The sequence below is a fragment of the Schistocerca gregaria genome, chromosome 9 (assembly GCF_023897955.1).
Source record: "Schistocerca gregaria isolate iqSchGreg1 chromosome 9, iqSchGreg1.2, whole genome shotgun sequence".
Taxonomy (NCBI): Eukaryota; Metazoa; Arthropoda; class Insecta; order Orthoptera; family Acrididae; genus Schistocerca; species Schistocerca gregaria.
The window spans coordinates 177,970,565-177,988,618 of NC_064928.1; the positions used below are offsets into that span (position 1 = coordinate 177,970,565).

Genomic DNA, 18,054 nt, shown 5'->3' on the forward strand with positions numbered 1-18,054 from the left:
GGAATGAGTTACAACGCCAATTCGCTCCAGGCCCTAGTGTCTAAAATCATCGTCTTCTCTGATTTGCACTCTTGAGGGAGAATGGGTTGTCATTCCTCAACAGATTTTCAGGCACCTTACTGTTCCCAGCAGATCTCAAGGCGTCACAATAGTCAATGATGGAGACACACCAAATTAATTTCCACTGATAAGTGTCTTGATACATTTGGTCGAATAATTATTCTGAACCCATGTCCATATAACACATGTCCATATAACAAACACATTATCTTCTTCTACGTGGGAGTAATGTTTCCTGAATATTTTTCTGTTCCTTGTTGTTAGATAAAGACAGCTTAGAAGCGTCTTTCATCTTCCTGTTTCCATGTCCCTGTAATGAAGAGCACTGTCTGAGAAAATCATTAACATAAATTTGTAACAACAGGCGCTGAAATAAGTTCTGTCGCTAACCATGACTATCTGCCCACAGGTATGACTTGGTGCCAGGAGATGATCTGGTTAATCATGAATAATTTCGATTATGAGACAGCGTACAAAATTCCTCTGCTTGAACGGACTCCATTTCTGGAGTAAGTATATACAAAGGTGAAGTATTTTCATGTTTGTCCATTCCGTTTATCTATACATTATTTTATTTGAATGCACGATGTCATTTCTTTCGGAAAAACAGACACCACGCAGATGCACCTGTTGTGAAACACTATATGTAAACTGAACGAGGATCACTGCTATCATCTGTAGCAGGACATTAAGCGGAAACAGTGGTGAAGACTGAAAATGTGTCACATCAGTTTTCTGCTATATTAGCAAATCCTTTGCCTCTCCATTTTCTGCGATCCATTGCTTTCTTCTTTCAGCTGCCCTTCATGAAGCTTTACACAATGAATATTCAGTATTCGCAAAAGTTAAACCCGGAGCTACATTAAGTGCTGTAGTTGAGAATTTATCAGAAACAAACAATTTGAAAAAAGACGACCACGTTGTAATCATTGGCGGCGCCAACTACGTTTACAAAAACGAGAGCAAGTAAGCACTCACGCCAAAACTGTACAACACAAATGTTACCCCAATAAACCTACCAGAGCGACATAATGTCCCTCAGTGGTCGTGTATAAATACAGATATTGAGCGCTATAATTTGGAACTGCAGAAACCATGTAAAAACCTAAATCATGTGCCCTTGCTAGACATAAGCAAACTGAACCGTGAAGAACATACCAGGCACGGACTTCACTCAAACATAAATGGAAAGCTCAAGTTAGTGAACTAGATAACGGAACTTTGAAAGAAGCTGCAGAAAAACATGGACCCGATCATCTTAGATTACGATTAACAAGTTTTTTTTTTTTTTTAGCCTCAGTTTCAAGCAACGCGATTTTATTGAACTATACCCCTTGGAGTGGAAAGAACCCTGTTCATATACTGAACAAACCGACTTGGAAGTGAGTAAATCGTCATTATAGTGCAGTGTTAAAGACATGTGTAATAAATCGACTGATTCAGAATTCCATGTCACAAGGTGTTGTAAAATATCAGTGCCCTTTAGGATAATGCATCTAAACTTGCAGTATCTTAGGAATAAACTTAATTTGCTACAAGTATCTGAGGATGAGGATTCACCACACCTGTTAGTAATTACAGAACATGGACTAAAAGACAATGAAATTGATTATTACAAATCAGATAGTAATCTGTTAGTGGATAGTTACTGCAGGAAATAGCACAAAGGGGGTGAGTAGGCAATATTTATAAATGAACATCTCAGTTGTTGAACAATAGTGCAAGGAAGGAACAACTTCCGGCCGCGGTGGTCTAGCGGTTCTAGGCGCTCAGTCCGGAACCGCGCGACTCCTACGGTCGCAGGTTCGAATCCTGCCTCGAGCATGGATGTGTGTGATGTCCTTAGGTTAGCTAGGTTTAAGTAGTTCTAAGTTCTAGGGGACTTATGACCACAGCAGTTGAGTCCCATAGTACTCAGAGCCATTTGAATCTTCTTTTTTTTTTTTTTTTTTTTTTTTTTTTTTTTTTTTTTTTTTTTTTTTTTTTTGAAGGAACAACTGAAATGGCTGGTGCTGTGGTCCACATAAACGCTCATTCAAGCAGGTTAGCTAAACATAAAGTTATTGGTATGTACCGCCCACCAGATGCCTCTGTGTTGTACTGTCTTGATAGACTTAACAGGGCAATTAGATAAACAGGCCTCACTTACCTTAGCATAGTTGGTGACTTAAATATTGATGCAAACTCCTGTGGTATAACCAATTTGAAAATAACAGATATATTAAACTCATATACTCTCACAAATATAGTGAACCTGGCAATAGAGTAAGAGTCAAGCTCCAGTAAGTTAGATTATGTAATTGTCAACAAAAATGTAAAAGACAGTGTTAACTTTCAAAGTGTTGATTTTCATGACTCAGATCGCTATTGCCAGGAGTTAGAATATTTAAGGTTTGCTGTACCAACAGCAACTAAGATAATTGAGTAGAAGCGGATCCTGAATAGCGCCAATATCAGCGTCTTCAAAACTAAATTAGCAGAGGAGAAATGGGACATTATTTACTAAACTAAAGGGTCAGAAAACAAATGGGGAAAATTTTATAGGACAGTGCTGAATCATTTCGACTGCTGCTGCCCTCTGAAAGAAATGACCAGGGTAAAAAGCAACACTCGCCTTGAAAGTAATATTAGGCTGAAATTTACACCTAGGCTGATTAAGTTGAGGCAGAATATACAGGGTGACCCATTGATTGTGACGAAATAAGTGCCAAACGAAAAAACTACAAAGAACGAAACTTGTCTAGCTTGAGGGGGGAAACCAGATGACGCTAGGGTTGGCCCGCTAGATGGGGCTGCCATAGGTCAAACGGATATTAACTGCGTATTTTTAAATAGGAACCTGTATTTTTTATTACATATTCGTGTAGTACGTAAAGAAATATGGTGCATAGAAATATGGTACGGGTGCAATGGATGTTGATGTAGCATTCCCAACACCGATATTTTTGAGATTCCCGATTCTCACGCAATTTGTCTGTACTGATGTGCGGATTAGCAGCAGCAGCAGCTAAAACACTTACTTGGGCATCATCATTCGTTGACGATCGTGATTGACGTTTCACATGTGGCTGAACACTTTTTGTTTCCTTAAATAAATTAACTATCCGGTGAACGGTCCGGACACTTAAATGATGTCGTCCAGGATACCGAGCAGCATACATAGCACACGGCCGTTGGGCATTTTGATCTCAATAGCCATACATCAACACAATATTGACCTTTCCACAATTGGTAAACGTCCATTTTAACACGGGGAATGTATCACGAAGAAAATACTGTCCGCACTGGCGGAATGTTACGTGATGCCACGTTAAAGTTTGTGACTATTACAGCGCCATCTATCACAAAGCGAAAAAAGTGGTCCAGCTAATACATACATATTTCTTTACGTACTACACGAATATGTAATAAAAAATGGGGGTTCCTATTTTAAAAAACCGCAGTTGATATCCGTTTTACCTATGGCAGCGCCATCTAGCGGGCCAACCATAGCGCCATCTGCTTTCCCCCTTCAAGCTAGACGAGTTTCGTTCTTTGTAGTTTTTTTCGTTTGATGCTTATTTGGCCCGGTCACTATCAATGGATCTTCCTGTATATGATCTTGACTGTTTATATAAGGAAACAAAGCTAATTATATTTAAGTTAAAGTACAGTCATGCCAAAAAATCTTTTAAGACTGACCTTTTACGCTTGAGGAAACAGATAAACAATGATGCAGTAGAGAGTTCAGCCTACATAGGTAAGGCATCCTGGAGACTAATCAATAAACATCGTAAAGCCATCAGCAAGAACCAGTTAGCATCAGACACGAGGGCCATCTAGTGAAATGTCCAAATGAAGTATGTAACTTATTCAATAAGCATTTTGTCTCTCTGTTTGACCGTATAGATCTACAGACGGGCACACCAAATGATGTCACGGGTGGTATAGAGCCAGGATTTATGGATGTGATCAACAGGACATATTTAACACAATACAAAAGCAAAGCACAAGCATTCATCTGGATGGGATGGTATCTCAAGTGTGGTGTTAAAGAAATTTGCCAATTAAATAACTAAACCCCTTACCTATCTCATCAACTGTCGTATTAATGAAAACATATACCCAAATGCCATAAAAATAAGTGTAATTCTGCCAGTCCATAAGAAGGGAAGTAAAGAAGAAGTTTCAAATTATATACCAATATCACTAATCCCTGTCTTCAGTAAAATATTTCACTGTCGCGCGTGCTGCAGCGACAGGATTCCGTTTGAATTCAGAGAACAGGCAGCGCCACGATCGTCGCCCACGTAGCAACTTTGTTGAGCACGTTAGAAATACACCTGTCAGAACCTGTGACACCAGTTCAGTCTGGCAGCTTCTCTAGCACCTGAAGATAGGCAAACCGGACCCAAAAGATGTCTAAGTGGTTGCCTAACCCTCGGGTGCTAAAGCAGCCGCCAGACTGATTTGGTTGCGAAATTTCTTAAGCAACAATTTCCGACCGTCACCACCCTCTTGTAGCCCAAAGTTGACTTACTAATTTTTGAAGTAAGTAAGTAATTTGGGCGGCCGGTCACATTTTCACAACACTTGTCACGCTGAGATAGTGACACACTGCAGCGAGAGATAGCGACGGTCGAATTAAAGAACCAGTTTTATTAATAATACTCATCTTTTTTGTTGCTCCTCTTTTTTGTGAGTTGGTTTATCTTTTGTATGACCGTCTAGAGGATGAATGTGTTGCTGCTACAAAAATTATGTGAAAACTAGTGGACTTTCCGGAGAATTACACATATATTTTCAGTCATTTCACCTCACAATACAAATCAATAAAACTCATATTCCTTGTTTTCAATCCTCGTATTTCAAACTTGTACCGCCAACCGAACAAAAAATAAAAAACAAAGATTTACCTCTAAGTCGGAGCGGCGACTATGTAGAGAAGTACCTGGAAGGTGTAGCTAAATGTGGAAAGAAAACAGTTTTGATTTTCGCTGTGGTTTCCATTTCGCGACCTCTCGTTTCCTACTTTCCGAACAATCCTCGTACATAATAGCACATGGCATGTTGTTTTTACCCTCAGTATAATTTTTGGATTATCACAGTACATAATACATATATGTTTAGCATGTTATATCTCACTATACGTAATTTTTGCCTATCGCAGAGTATAGCCTGAATTTCTTTGCAGATTTTCCTCACTTCTGAAGACACTGACGAATATGGGAACTCATACGATGGACGCCTGTGCGAAACTTAAGTCGCCGAGACTTATCAAAAGTCATCTTCCCTTGCAACTACTTCCGAAGCAGCTATGGACAGTGAAGCCTAAGGTAAATGACCATTCCTTTTCTTCCTTTGATGCTTCCTTCCTTCTTCACATGAGCCACACCTGAGTACTTACAGAACACTGTCAGACGTAACAAATTGCAACTCCTACACTGTCGTACAGAAGTTGTAGCACATAATTTCATCAATAATTTGTGTGTAACTGTTGACTGGGACACAAGGAGAGGTATATCCTGCTGTCTGTTTGAAGAGACCGTCTTTCCTGGCGCACATTGGTAACTCTCTTTCACGAAATACGAGATTCTGCGTATTAGTTGTGTGTGCGTGATTGTGATAGTTGGATATGGAATATTAGTCTCATTAGCTGATGACAGTGAGGGAGAAATGAGAGACACTGAAACGCTGTTTGACATACAGGTTACTCCTCTCTAATAGCAGCAAATGCGCCACCTACCTTAACTTCCCTATCCCATGGAGGGATCACAATCAATTGTGTCAAAGTACCCACTTCATGCGACACTGCGAAGAGGTTTGGAATTTAATACTGGAAATTGTGGCAAAGTTTGTGATCAGAAACTTTACACTACATCTCCTCCCCTTGGTGACCAAATTCCAGCAGTACTTTATTTTATATTATTTTATTTTCTGTATGCTCCCACCAACACTATTTGATCGCATTACCTCCTTTTGAAGTACTACCAGAAGATCGTGCCTCAACTGTAATGCTAGCATGTTACTCTGTCACTGTTATTAATATCTTTCTAATTTTCTCCATTCTTGCAGACCAGATGAGATTTCACCCCTAGGGACAGGGTTGAAAGAGGTTGTCGAAATGGAGAATAGGTAAAAACAGCGCAAGACGAACGATATCAGCGCCGGATCCACAGTTTCGGAGCAGATAATTTCACAAGCAGTGCCATCCATAGAGAAAGACTTCGTATGCAGCATGGTATTCAGTGAACGCACCATTGACAGATTCTCCGCGAGGTGGTGCAGTGGTTAGAACACTGGAACCGCATTCGGGAGGACGAAGGTTCAAACCCGCGTCCGGCCATCCTGACTTAGGTTCTCCGTGATTTCCCTAAATCACTTCAGGCAAGTTCCGGGACGGTTCCTTTGAAAGGGCACGGCCACTTCTCTCCTCATCCTTCCCTAATCCGATGGGACTTATGACCTCGCTGTTTCGTCCCCTCCTCCAAACCAACCAACTGACCGGCCAACAGATTCTCTGCTCTAAACGAGAAGAGAATGGATTTTTCATAGAAGCATTCATAGTAAGGTTGGTGTATACCCCTACAGCATTTATTACGGTATTCATTTTCGTCATTTTATGTTAATTGCTTGGAACTTTGTTACCTGTCTTCTAGTGAAGCCCTAGAAGAAACACCACGAACCGACACAGCTTTCATCAAAATAGTATACCAAATGTCTTTATTTAAACTACATCAATTCTGAAAATGATTCCGCTACAATCACTGCGGCCAATTTTTTTTAAAAACGATGTGGTTCATCTGAAATAGAAATAACATAAAGGTTCCTACCTGGCAATTTTCATTCAGTGCTCGGTAGTTCAAAGTTTGACTGTGAAGATTTTGTCAAACTGCCACAAAAATCTCAAATCAGTTCTTCACGTGTAAGTAAATCCACTTCCCACTTGGTATCACATACGGTTGGCATTTCCGAAAATAATGTATATATTGCATATGTATTGTATGTTAACCGGGGGCCTAGAAACGACGGAGAGGCTCCGTCCCCGCTGCAGCCGCAGTGGTCCACAACACCACGACGACTACCGCAGTCCACTTCACCCCTCCGCCGCCCCACACCGAACCCAGGGTTATTGTGCGGTTCGGCCCCCGGTGGACACCCGCCTGCCCCCCCCCCCCCATCCTACCACCCCCTCCCCCGGGAATGTTCACACCAGACGAGTGTAACGCCTATGTTTGCGTGGTAGAGTTCTGGTGGTGTACGCGTACGTGGAGAACTTGTTTGCGCGGCAATCGCCACATAGTGTAGCTGAGGCGGAATAATGGGAACTTCCCGCATTCGTCTAGGCAGATGAAAAACCGCCTAAAAACAATCCACAGACTGGCCGGCTCACCGTACCTCGACCCTAGTCCGCTGGGTGGAGTCGTGCCGGGGACCAGGCTAACTGGGCAGGCATGTATAGATTACTTCACCCGACTTCCACGGGATCGTTCAGAAAGTTAAGTCCCACACTACTGGAAACGAGACTTTAGCCAAGCTCTACTACAAGCGGTCCAGACCGCTGAGAGACTTCGAGGCTACCTCGTGGCACGAACGCTACTCGTTTTCCGGCGGTCCGCAGGGCCACATTCCTTTCAAGGGCGCGGACGGCGTAGATCCATCCTGTTCTGATCAACTACTGTCCTCAACAGACTCTGGTAACCAGACCCATTCTGAGCATTAAAACTGATCACTGACTTCCAGTTTGCCCCTAATAATTTTCTATTGGAGGACAATCTTTTCTTAAGCAAAAGCTAATAAAATGTATCACCCTATCTTGCAAGATAAAACACAAGGAATTTTTGAAGTACATAATGCAAACGTCTGTGTGTTCTGAGATGATCATTTAAATATGAACAATGGCCATATATTTAGATTGTCCTCCAATAGAAAATTATTAGGCCCAAACTGGAAGTCAGTGATCAGTTTTAATGCTCAGAATGGGTCTGGTTACCAGAGTCTGTTGAGGACAGTTCCCGCGAAAGAAGAACGTGCTTATGTTAAAGTACTGTTTTCGCTTCTGCGTGTGTCAAGAACTCAGTGTAGAAAATATTGTTTCACTGCATTTTGTGCTCGTTCCTCATACGAATCGTATATCATATTTTCATTAATATTCACCTTATAGTTGCTCAAGCTATAACAGTTAGTCGCTAAAGAAATATTTTTTATATTAATTTGTTTTACTTTCTGACGCCTGTGTAGCAGATCACTGTATTGTAGTGTACTTTAAATGTAGCGTGTACCTTTGTTACTACGGACTCCACTGTTTCTTCTTTATTCTTCACTGCTTCTTCAAGATGGTCGTTTTCATAATTACTTACCGTACATACATCATCATACTTTGATTTCCACACTCATACAACCATTCATTCTAAGACTTACAACTATATAATCTATTCTTTCTTACGTCGCCTTTGTGGCCCTTTCCTAGGTACCACTGCAAAATTAATCTTCATATTTATCGCCGTATATCCATGTAATTATTCATTAAAAAATCTTCCACATAAATCGCCATTTATACTCATGTATTACCTACAGGGTTCTTACACTACAACCACCGCCCTATTTATTTCTTCTCACAAATATAAATAAACTCATATTACTCTAATACACTTTCATTCTCTTCCTAGATTCATTCATGCATGTTATGTCACCACAAACGTAGATTAACTAATTAATACCTCCAATCGAATCTAAAACTTTTCACACTCTCTCTACTTCCAAGTATTATCCAGCAGTGAAATTAATTTGTTTCTGTATATTGATTTTTTAAACATACAGTACTTACCTCAGTGATTTTGTTTTAGTTCGTATAATTACGTTGTGTGCGTATTGGTTAGTTTTCGTATTTACTTAGCTTATCTCCCGCAAGTTGTACGATTCATGTTGACAGTTTTACTCAGCTGCTTATGTTTTTCGTATAAGGTACCATGTAATTAATAGCAACTAACATAAGTGAGTTCTGTAATAGCAAATTTGTGGGTATGTATTCTCCCTATACGTCACGCTCGCTAATTCTAATGTTGTCTGTAAAGAAGTGTAGTCTTATAAGTGCACAATTGCTCCTCTCGCTAAATCTCGTACGATATGTTATTTTGTAGTTTACGTCTCCGTCACACGCATTTTTCTATATGTATATTTCATTCTACGTTTCCCATCGTCACTGACTTGCGTGCTGTATGTAAGCCGCTTAGTTCTCAATAAAGTTCAGTGCTAATCGTGTTCTTTTAAGTGTACATGTTGTTACTTTTCTTTTAAACTTGTCTTAATACTGTTGTATATAGTCTGATAGGAATATCTGTGTATATTTTCTTCTCCTTTGATTCAATTGCCTATGTTAAGTTCACAATTTTAGCGTATTCTACGCTCCTTATACTTTACTTGCACCGATGCGGTCCTTTTCTTAAAACTACGTATGCTTAACTTAATGATATACTCTTAAAATTAGTGCTCTTTACAGTATAGTCTCCATCTTGTGGAAAAATGTCTGTGTTCGTTTTGTTTGTGTAACTGATTTACGTTAGAGTAATGAGCTGATAGGTACTTCATTTCGTGTCGCTTCTGTTTTGTCCAGTTGGCAGCGCAGCGTGAATGCCGATTCGCTTAAATTCTAGAATGGTTTCCGTCGCGATGCGCAGTGTGTCTTTGCGCATCTAGCTGAGGACACTGAACTCAACCGTGCTTTTTGCCTACGCGACCCCTACGATCAGCTGTTGGCCGCTTCGTATGTAATTGTTATAAGTACACTCCGCTTCAAGCGCGGCTGCGCGTCTCAGTACTCTTCATCGCTCGTGCCGCTAGCTCAAAGCTCGCGCGCTGTGAATTCCTTTCTTTTCCATCGCTCTTGTTTAATTATTTTTATGTATTGTAACTACGTAATCTAATGATTTTCACTCGTTCACTATTGTGTACAATTGTTTTATGTCTTCCCATATATTTAGTATTCTCTTAAGGAATATGAAAAAGTTTCTTGTGTTTCTATAGATATTTAAGTCTTAAGAAAGCTCAATACCAAAATTACAAGAAAAATCTCTAACGACTAGGTTGCATTCTCATCTCTGCATTTTAGGTAGTAGAAGAAAATTGAACATTCCTTATTGACTAAACAGGACAGTAGAAGAGGGAGAGGGTAACGAAAATATAAATATTGTACCCCCTAGCTGGAGAGGAACCGACTGCCAATCGGTTTATTCGTCATAGAGTGACAAACCTCCTACCTACTTGGGTTTTATTAACGCAACAAATAAGGAAAGAATTGGACTTGCACTTTCATTTAATAAATTTCCGCAAATCTTTATGTGGATACATGCCTTTTATTTTACCATTTTTTATATTTCCTATCAAGTAGCACCCAGGATGTGGCTTGTCAACAATGATATACGGACCAACATATAACAATTGCAATTTTTTGTTCAATGCCTTTAATTTCGATGATTTCGGATGAGTTCTTAGTAGTACCTCCTGTCCAATCTGGAATTCTATTACGTTCTTCAATTTCTTGTCGTAAATGCCTTTCCTTATTTGAGCTTGCCCTTCCAGTGTTATTAGCGCTTGCCGTACTTTGTCATCTAAGGCTATGTCTTTGTGCCCTAATTTACGTATCGGTTTTGCCCATTCATCTAGTTCCACCTTTTCAAACATGAGTTCGGCAGGTGTGTACCCTGTTGATGTGTGTGGTAGGTGATTTACTATGTGCTGAAACGGACCCACGTATTCTATCCATTTCTTTTGGTTCTGCGGTATATATGTCCGGATAAACCTGTTAAATTCACGGAAGCACCGTTCGACAGGACTTGCTTCCGGGTGGAACTTGGATACTAAAATATGACGTATGTTTTGTGATTTTAAAAATGATTTCCATTGGTCACATGTAAAATTTGAAGCATTATCAGTTAGAACCGCTTGCGGTTTCCCAATACGTGGTATGTAGTCTTCCAGAATCCGTCTTATAATTGGTCCAGACCTAACCGTTTTGACTGCGTACAGCTGGAGATACTTACTAAAAACGTCATACAAGGCTACGATGTATTTAACCCCGCCGCGGGCTTGGGGATAAGGTCCTGCGGCGTCAATAGATACAAGGTCCCTTGGTTGCTTTGGTATTATTGGGTGTAGTACATTGAGACATGTCCTATTTTGATGTTTGACCTTCTGACACACCGCACATCGTCTGATTACTTGCTCTATACGTCGCCTCATATTAGGGAAATAACAATACGTTGCAATTTTTGCAGCACACCTTAGCACTCCATAATGTCCCCATGTGCGGTGCGTGTGTTGAATTAAGTTGTCCACATATTCCTGAGGTATGCACACACACCACTTATCCATTCGCCGATCTCTTCTATGAAAGAGGACGCTATTATGTATAATGTAATACTGCTTTAACTGTTCGTGTGTTCCGGACTGCAAATATCTTATTACCTTGCTCCATCTCGGGTCTTCTTCCTGCAGACGTTGCATGTTTTTGCACATTTTGATATAATATGGTTTAAAAGTTCCATCATTTATTAAAAGTACTTTGAAATCAGATGTTTTTTTCCTCTAAGTCGTGATAATCGGTGAGGCCTTGTGGTAATCGTGATAGTGCATCTGCCAAAACATTCTGTTCCCCTTTTATGTACACAACCTCAAAATCAAACTCCTGTAGGTACATGCACCACCTCGTTATTCTCTTATGTAACAACTTACATGTGAGAAGAAAGGACAAAGCTTGATGATCACAGTAAACTTTAGTATGTTTTCCCCAAAGGTAATATTGAAATTTACGAAAGGACCAAATAACTGCCAACAATTCCCGTTCAGTTACAGAATACGATCTTTCACATTCTGTAAGAGTTCTACTCGCAAAACTTATTACATTGATTTCTTCCTTACCATCTTTTGTTATTATTTGAAACAGACACGCGCCAAGCCCCTGATAACAAGCATCAGTGCTTAAACAAAAGTCCAACTCCATATCCGGGTGTTTAAGGATACGTGCATTAATCAGTGCCTGCTTAATGCGTTCAAAATCACTTTCACACTCTTTAGTCCACAGCCAACTGTGATTTTTACGCAGTAGGTTTAACAGCGAGCTACTGTTCAACAATTGTTGTGGCAGAAATTTCCTGAAAAACGAGGTCATTCCTAGAAAACCTTTTAATTGTCTCTTATTATAGGGTGTTGGGAAATTTCGTATCGCATCTAATGTACCGGGGTCAGGTAAGATCCCTTCTGGTGAAATAATATGCCCTAAAAATTTTATTTTGTCCTTTCCGAATTCAGACTTTCTAAAGTTAACTGTGACATTGTATTCATCGAATTTTTGAAAAACCTTTTCCAGAATACTTACATGTTCATCCCATGTTTGAGTTGCAATTAATAAATCGTCAATGTAGAGTGTAACCTGGCTAAGCAACTCCGGTCCAAGTACTTTGTCTAATGCTTCAATAAATACACCAGCGCTCACGTTTAATCCGAAAGGCAGCACCCTAAATTGGTAACTCCTCCCGGCATTTATGAAAGCTGTATACTTTCTACTCTCTTCATGCAACAAAATTTGCCAGTACGAAGCTTTCAAATCGGGGATGTTAAATACTTAACGCCATGAAACTTTAATAACTGCTCTTCTAGATTCTCTGGCCTTGTTCTTTTAGGAACGATGATTTTGTTTATTTCTCTCGCGTCTAACACCAGCCGCACCGTTCCGTCAGTTTTACCAACTGCGAGAATCGGACTGCAGTAAGGCGAGTGCGATGTTTCAATCACCTTCCACCTAATCATACGCTCTATTTCTTGTCTTACTGCGTCTTTCATTGCCCAAGGAATGCCATATGACGTTCTACAATAGGTTTCATGCGGGCACACTTCCATTTTATATTCATATCCCCTAATAACACTGGGTTTTTTACGAAAAATGTTATGATATTTGAAGAGTAATTTTGCCAGTTCACTTCGCTGTTCATTGTTAAGACAAGTGGATTTACTTATTTTACTATCTACTGTTTGCTCATCTAGGATCTCACCGCCAGGGTCATCAAATTCCGTCTCCCTTGCTATTAAGACTTGAGGGTAGCTAAGTTTAACATCAATATCGGGTATCTGCCTACCCTGATTCGTCGTTGTAGTTTTTATTAAGTCCACTGTCAGTGTGCGCTCTCCTACATGAAATTGACATTCCCCGCTGCTGATATCTATTTTTACCCCATACCTTCTGAACACCTCCATACCAAGTATACAGTTCACTATCAGTTTGTCTATCAACAAGAAAGTACACTGCAAAGTTACACCACATATGCTAATGGGTATGTGTAGATTGCAGGTTCGAGTCCTGTCACGGTCGCCACTTTATAATATAATAAAATGATAATATAATAGGACAGGGAATGAATGATAATGAAATGTTGGAATGTGTGGCTTTTTTAAAATGGATGAATTAAAAGAGATTAATTCTTTGGCATGAAGGACAAGCACAATAAGCTAGGCATTGCCTGTAACGGGAAAGGAATAATTTTAGTTTATATTTATATAAATAAATCGTCTTCATAGTATTTTATGCGTACCAATTATTAATATTATGTCCGATCGCCGTCTCCTTGACTGTGGTCATGTTGTTATATTCGGATCTTTTTTCCGAAGTACACAGGTGGGCTTCCGTTCTTCTTATTGCATTACTACTTGAAATAATAATAACTCTCACAAATATTCTGTTAATAAAACACTACTATATTTCTGTTCGATGCACATAGAAAATACACACAATGGCGGTCTGCAATTACTCGCTAAAAAATGGCGGTTCTCACTCGTTCACTCACTGAGCGAAACCTTCCTTCCAACAACTCGTACAAGAACAAAAACTGCTCTGTCTTTTAACATCTGAAAGTCAAAAATACCTGACGGTAGGTACAGGCTCTACGCTGGGCCTTCCTTCCAACAACTCGTACAAGAACAAAAACTGCTCTGTCTTTTAACATCTGAAAGTCAAAAATACCTGACGGTAGGCACAGGCTCTACGCTGGGCTACTACCACCTCATCTTTTCTCTTTGCTTTTAAAGAGGATGAAAACATAAAAGTAAGAAATGCAAAAGGTATATCACACTGGGCAGGCATGTATAGATTACTTCATCCGACTTCCACGGCATCGTTCAGAAAGTTAAGTCCCACACTACTGGAAACGAGACTTTAGCCAAGCTCTACTACAAGCGGTCCAGACCGCTGAGAGACGTTGAGGCTACCTCGTGGCACGAACTCGTTTTCCGGCGGTCCGCAGGGCCACATTTCTTTGAAGGGCGCGGACGGCGTAGATCCATCCTGTTCTGATCAACTACTGTCCTCAACAGACTATGGTAACCAGACCCATTCTGAGCATTAAAACTGATCACTGACTTCCAGTTTGGGCCTAATAATTTTCTATTGGAGGACAATCTTTTCTTAAGCAAAAGCTAATAAAATGTATCACCCTATCTTGCAAGATAAAACACAAGGAATTTTTGAAGTACATAATGCAAACGTCTGTGTGTTCTGAGATGATCATTTAAATATGAACAGTGGCCATATATTTACGATACATTTGTGAAAAGCTACAGCACATTATTAATTCCTAGATTTTACAATATATTACAAATTCAAGATCCGGCCGGTGTGGCCGAGCGGTTCTAGGCGCTTCAGTCTGGAACCGCGCGACCGCTTCGGTCGCTGGTTTGAATCCTTTCTCGGGCATGGATGTGTGTGATGTCCTTAGGTTAGTTAGGTTTAAGTAGTTCTAAGTTCTGGGGGACTGATGACCTCAGTTGTTAAGTCCCATAGTGCTAGAGCCATTTAAAGCCAAATTCAAGACTAATTTAAAAACGATAAGTAGGTAATCTCTAAAGATTATACCAAATTTTACCTACCATTATTTTTATAAAAATTATCCATTCGACATTGTAAATGAAGAAAAAGCAACCTTTTCTTCTTATGGTAGTCAGCCTTTTAACTGGTTCGATGCAGTCTCACCATTGTCAACCACTTCATCTCAGATGAACACTGGCTCGCTTCATCCTCAGTTATTTGTTGCACGTATCCCACTCTCTATCTATCCCCATAAGTTTTGCCCTCTATACGTTCCTCAAGAAGCAAATAAGTTATTTCCTGATGTCTTAACATACTTCATATCATTCTGTGACAATGTTTTCTACGTGTTCCTCACCTCGACTATTCTGTGGAGTATCTTCTCGTCTCTTACCTTATTAGTCCACCGAGTTTTCAACATCCCTCTGTAGTAATACATGTTTAATTGTCATATATTCTATTCTTTTCCGGTTTGCGCGGAATCTATAAATGACTCTGAGACAACGCTGTGCTTCAGATACAACTTCTCAGAAATTATTTGCTCAAATGAAGGCCTATGTTTCGTATCAGTACGTCTACAACTACAAACACATTTCGTAAGCCACCGTGTGGTACGTGGCGGAGAGTACCCTGTTCCACTATTACTCACTTTCTTTCTTTATACTTATATGGCTATAGTATCTGTTGTTTCGGACATGTCCGAGAGAACAGATATTATTGATGACGTGCAGCCGTCTAGAACGAAGTTAGAATTATATGTTAATACCTTCAGCTGCTGACGGGCGTTGATATGTATCAACGGGGACAGGCGAAAAATGTGTGCCCCAACTGGAACTCGAACCCGGGATCTCCTGCTTACATGGCAGACGCTCTATCCATCTCTTTTGTTCATTGTGTCTGGTCGTTGCGGACATGATATCCGTTCAAGTTCGTTTGTTGATCCTTCCAATTAGTTTTGTTATTACAGAGGCCAACCAGCTCTCTGACCGAACACGCTCAGCTGCCGTGCCGCAACCATCTGAGCCACCGAGGGCAAAGATAATAATGCGACTGCAGGGGCTATCTCGCGCACGCCTCCCACGAGTCCCACATTATCACCTTATATGTCCACACGCTACATTCGTAGTGTCCCTACTCAACACACTCATTACTCGTGGAAGTCATTCTTACCAAGTCCCGTAAGAGTTGTATCACTTTGGTCCTTGCCATGACTTGCAGGCTGATATGGAACAAGCTCACGAACTTCATTCTTAGTATCCTTTACTGCTGGGTTCAGAAAAGGTCTGTGACAGTCGCACGTTAACATAAAAGTTGTCAAATGTGGAACGAAGACCACCCACATTCACACGACAGTATATAATTCAGAAAACAGGTGTGTACATGCGTGTGCGCACACACATTCAATAATCTGATACAGAATTGAAGCACTTAATGTACATACATACTTCATATGTGGTATTTTGCACAGGACGTTCCCCTTATATGTGGAAATCTGAAGAGTTTGAAACAATAGAAGATAATTTTTTTTCAGTTACTGAAGGATATACCAATAGTTTGTAACACAGGAACCAATCTTTGTCAATATTTCCACTGAATGGTCGCTAGTGGTTTTTGTCACTTGCTCCAACATCTGTGCATTTGATTTTACTTACCTATATTGTGAGACATGAGGATAAGACTTTAATGTGGAACAGGAGAAATGAAATCTGTGTTTTAGTTTACAAACAAAGTAATAAACTTCAGTACACCTCTGAGAGAATAAATGTATAAGATAGAAAGGGGAACAGTAAATGAAGTTTAGAATATAGTTTTGTCCATAAGTACTCTAACATAGCTGCTCCAGTTGCACATTGATTTATTACAATGACCAATTAGTGTCTAGTCATTCTCAATTAGTATGAAAAACTGTACCTCTACTGAGTGTCTGCTGAGCTAATGTCCTCTTAAAATAGTTTATTTCTGAGGAATATATAAGTAGATAACATTCGGTGTAGAGCAGACACTTACGTTGTTACAGATTCATCATCCAGTGGCGTGTTCATGTGTCATTAAATACCTCAAAAACCACTATTCTAGATGGACAAAAATGCTGCATCCGCACAGAAGATGAACATTCAAAAATGTTCAAATGTGTGTGAAATCTTATGGGACTTAACTGTTAAGGTCATCAGTCCCTAAGCTTACCCACTACTTAAGCTCAATTATCCTAAGGACAAACACACACACCCATGCCCGAGGGAAGACGCGAACCTCCGCCGGGACCCGCCGTACAGTCCATGACTGCAGCGCCTAAGACCGCTCGGGTAATCCCGCGCGTCGAAGATGAAGGCCATGACCGATATTGCCAGAACTGTATACTTACATGGATATGGCGTCTGTTCTTCGCACATGTCAGAAAGAACAGACACCATGTCCATATCCACATACTACCCGAACTCTTACGGGACTTGGTAAGAATGTCTTCCACGAGTAATGAGTAGGGTAGAGACACTACAAATGTAGTGTGTGGACATATATGGTGAGAATGTGGGTCTCTCTGGAGGCGTACGCGAGATAATCCCTGCAGTCGCATTGTCCTCTGTGCCCTCGGTGGCTCAGATGGATAGAGCGTCTGCCATGTAAACAAGAGATCCCGGGTTCGAGTCTCGGTCGGGGCACGCATTTTCAACTGTCCCCGTTGATATATATCAATGCCGGTCAGCTGCTGAAGGTATTAATATATGATTCTAACTTCCTCTCTTGTTTCGCAAATAGAGCGAGGGAAGATAGACTGCCTTTACTCCTCCGTACTAGCACTAACCTCTCTAATCTTATCTTCGCTGTCCTTACAGGAAATGTACGTTTGTGGCAGTAGAATCGTTCTGCAGTCGGCCTCAAATGCCGGTTCACAAACTTTTCTCTGCAGTGTTCCTCGAAAAGATCTTTGCCTTCTCTGCAGTGATTCCTATTTGAGTTCCCGAATCAGCTCCATAATATTTGCGTGTTGTTCGAACCTACCGGTAACAAATCTAGCAGCCCCCTCTGAATTGCTTCGACTTCTTTCTTTAATCCGACCTTGTGCGGATACCAAACACTCGGACAGTACTCAACAATGGATCGTACAAGTGTCCTGCAAGCGTTCTACTTTACATTCCTAAACATTCTACTACACATTCCTAAAATTC

General features: G+C 40.4%; 1 protein-coding gene across 2 annotated transcripts in view; it reads left to right on the top strand.

The window, feature by feature from the left end:
- LOC126292265 (luciferin sulfotransferase-like) overlaps window positions 1-18,054 on the top strand; it is a 248,781-nt gene that overhangs the window by 187,708 nt on the left and 43,019 nt on the right. For both annotated transcript variants that reach the window (XM_049986165.1, XM_049986164.1), the window contains 2 exons: window positions 470-569; window positions 5,234-5,375. In XM_049986165.1, the coding sequence (XP_049842122.1) occupies window positions 470-569; window positions 5,234-5,375 (242 nt within the window). The remainder of the gene's footprint in view (window positions 1-469; window positions 570-5,233; window positions 5,376-18,054) is intronic.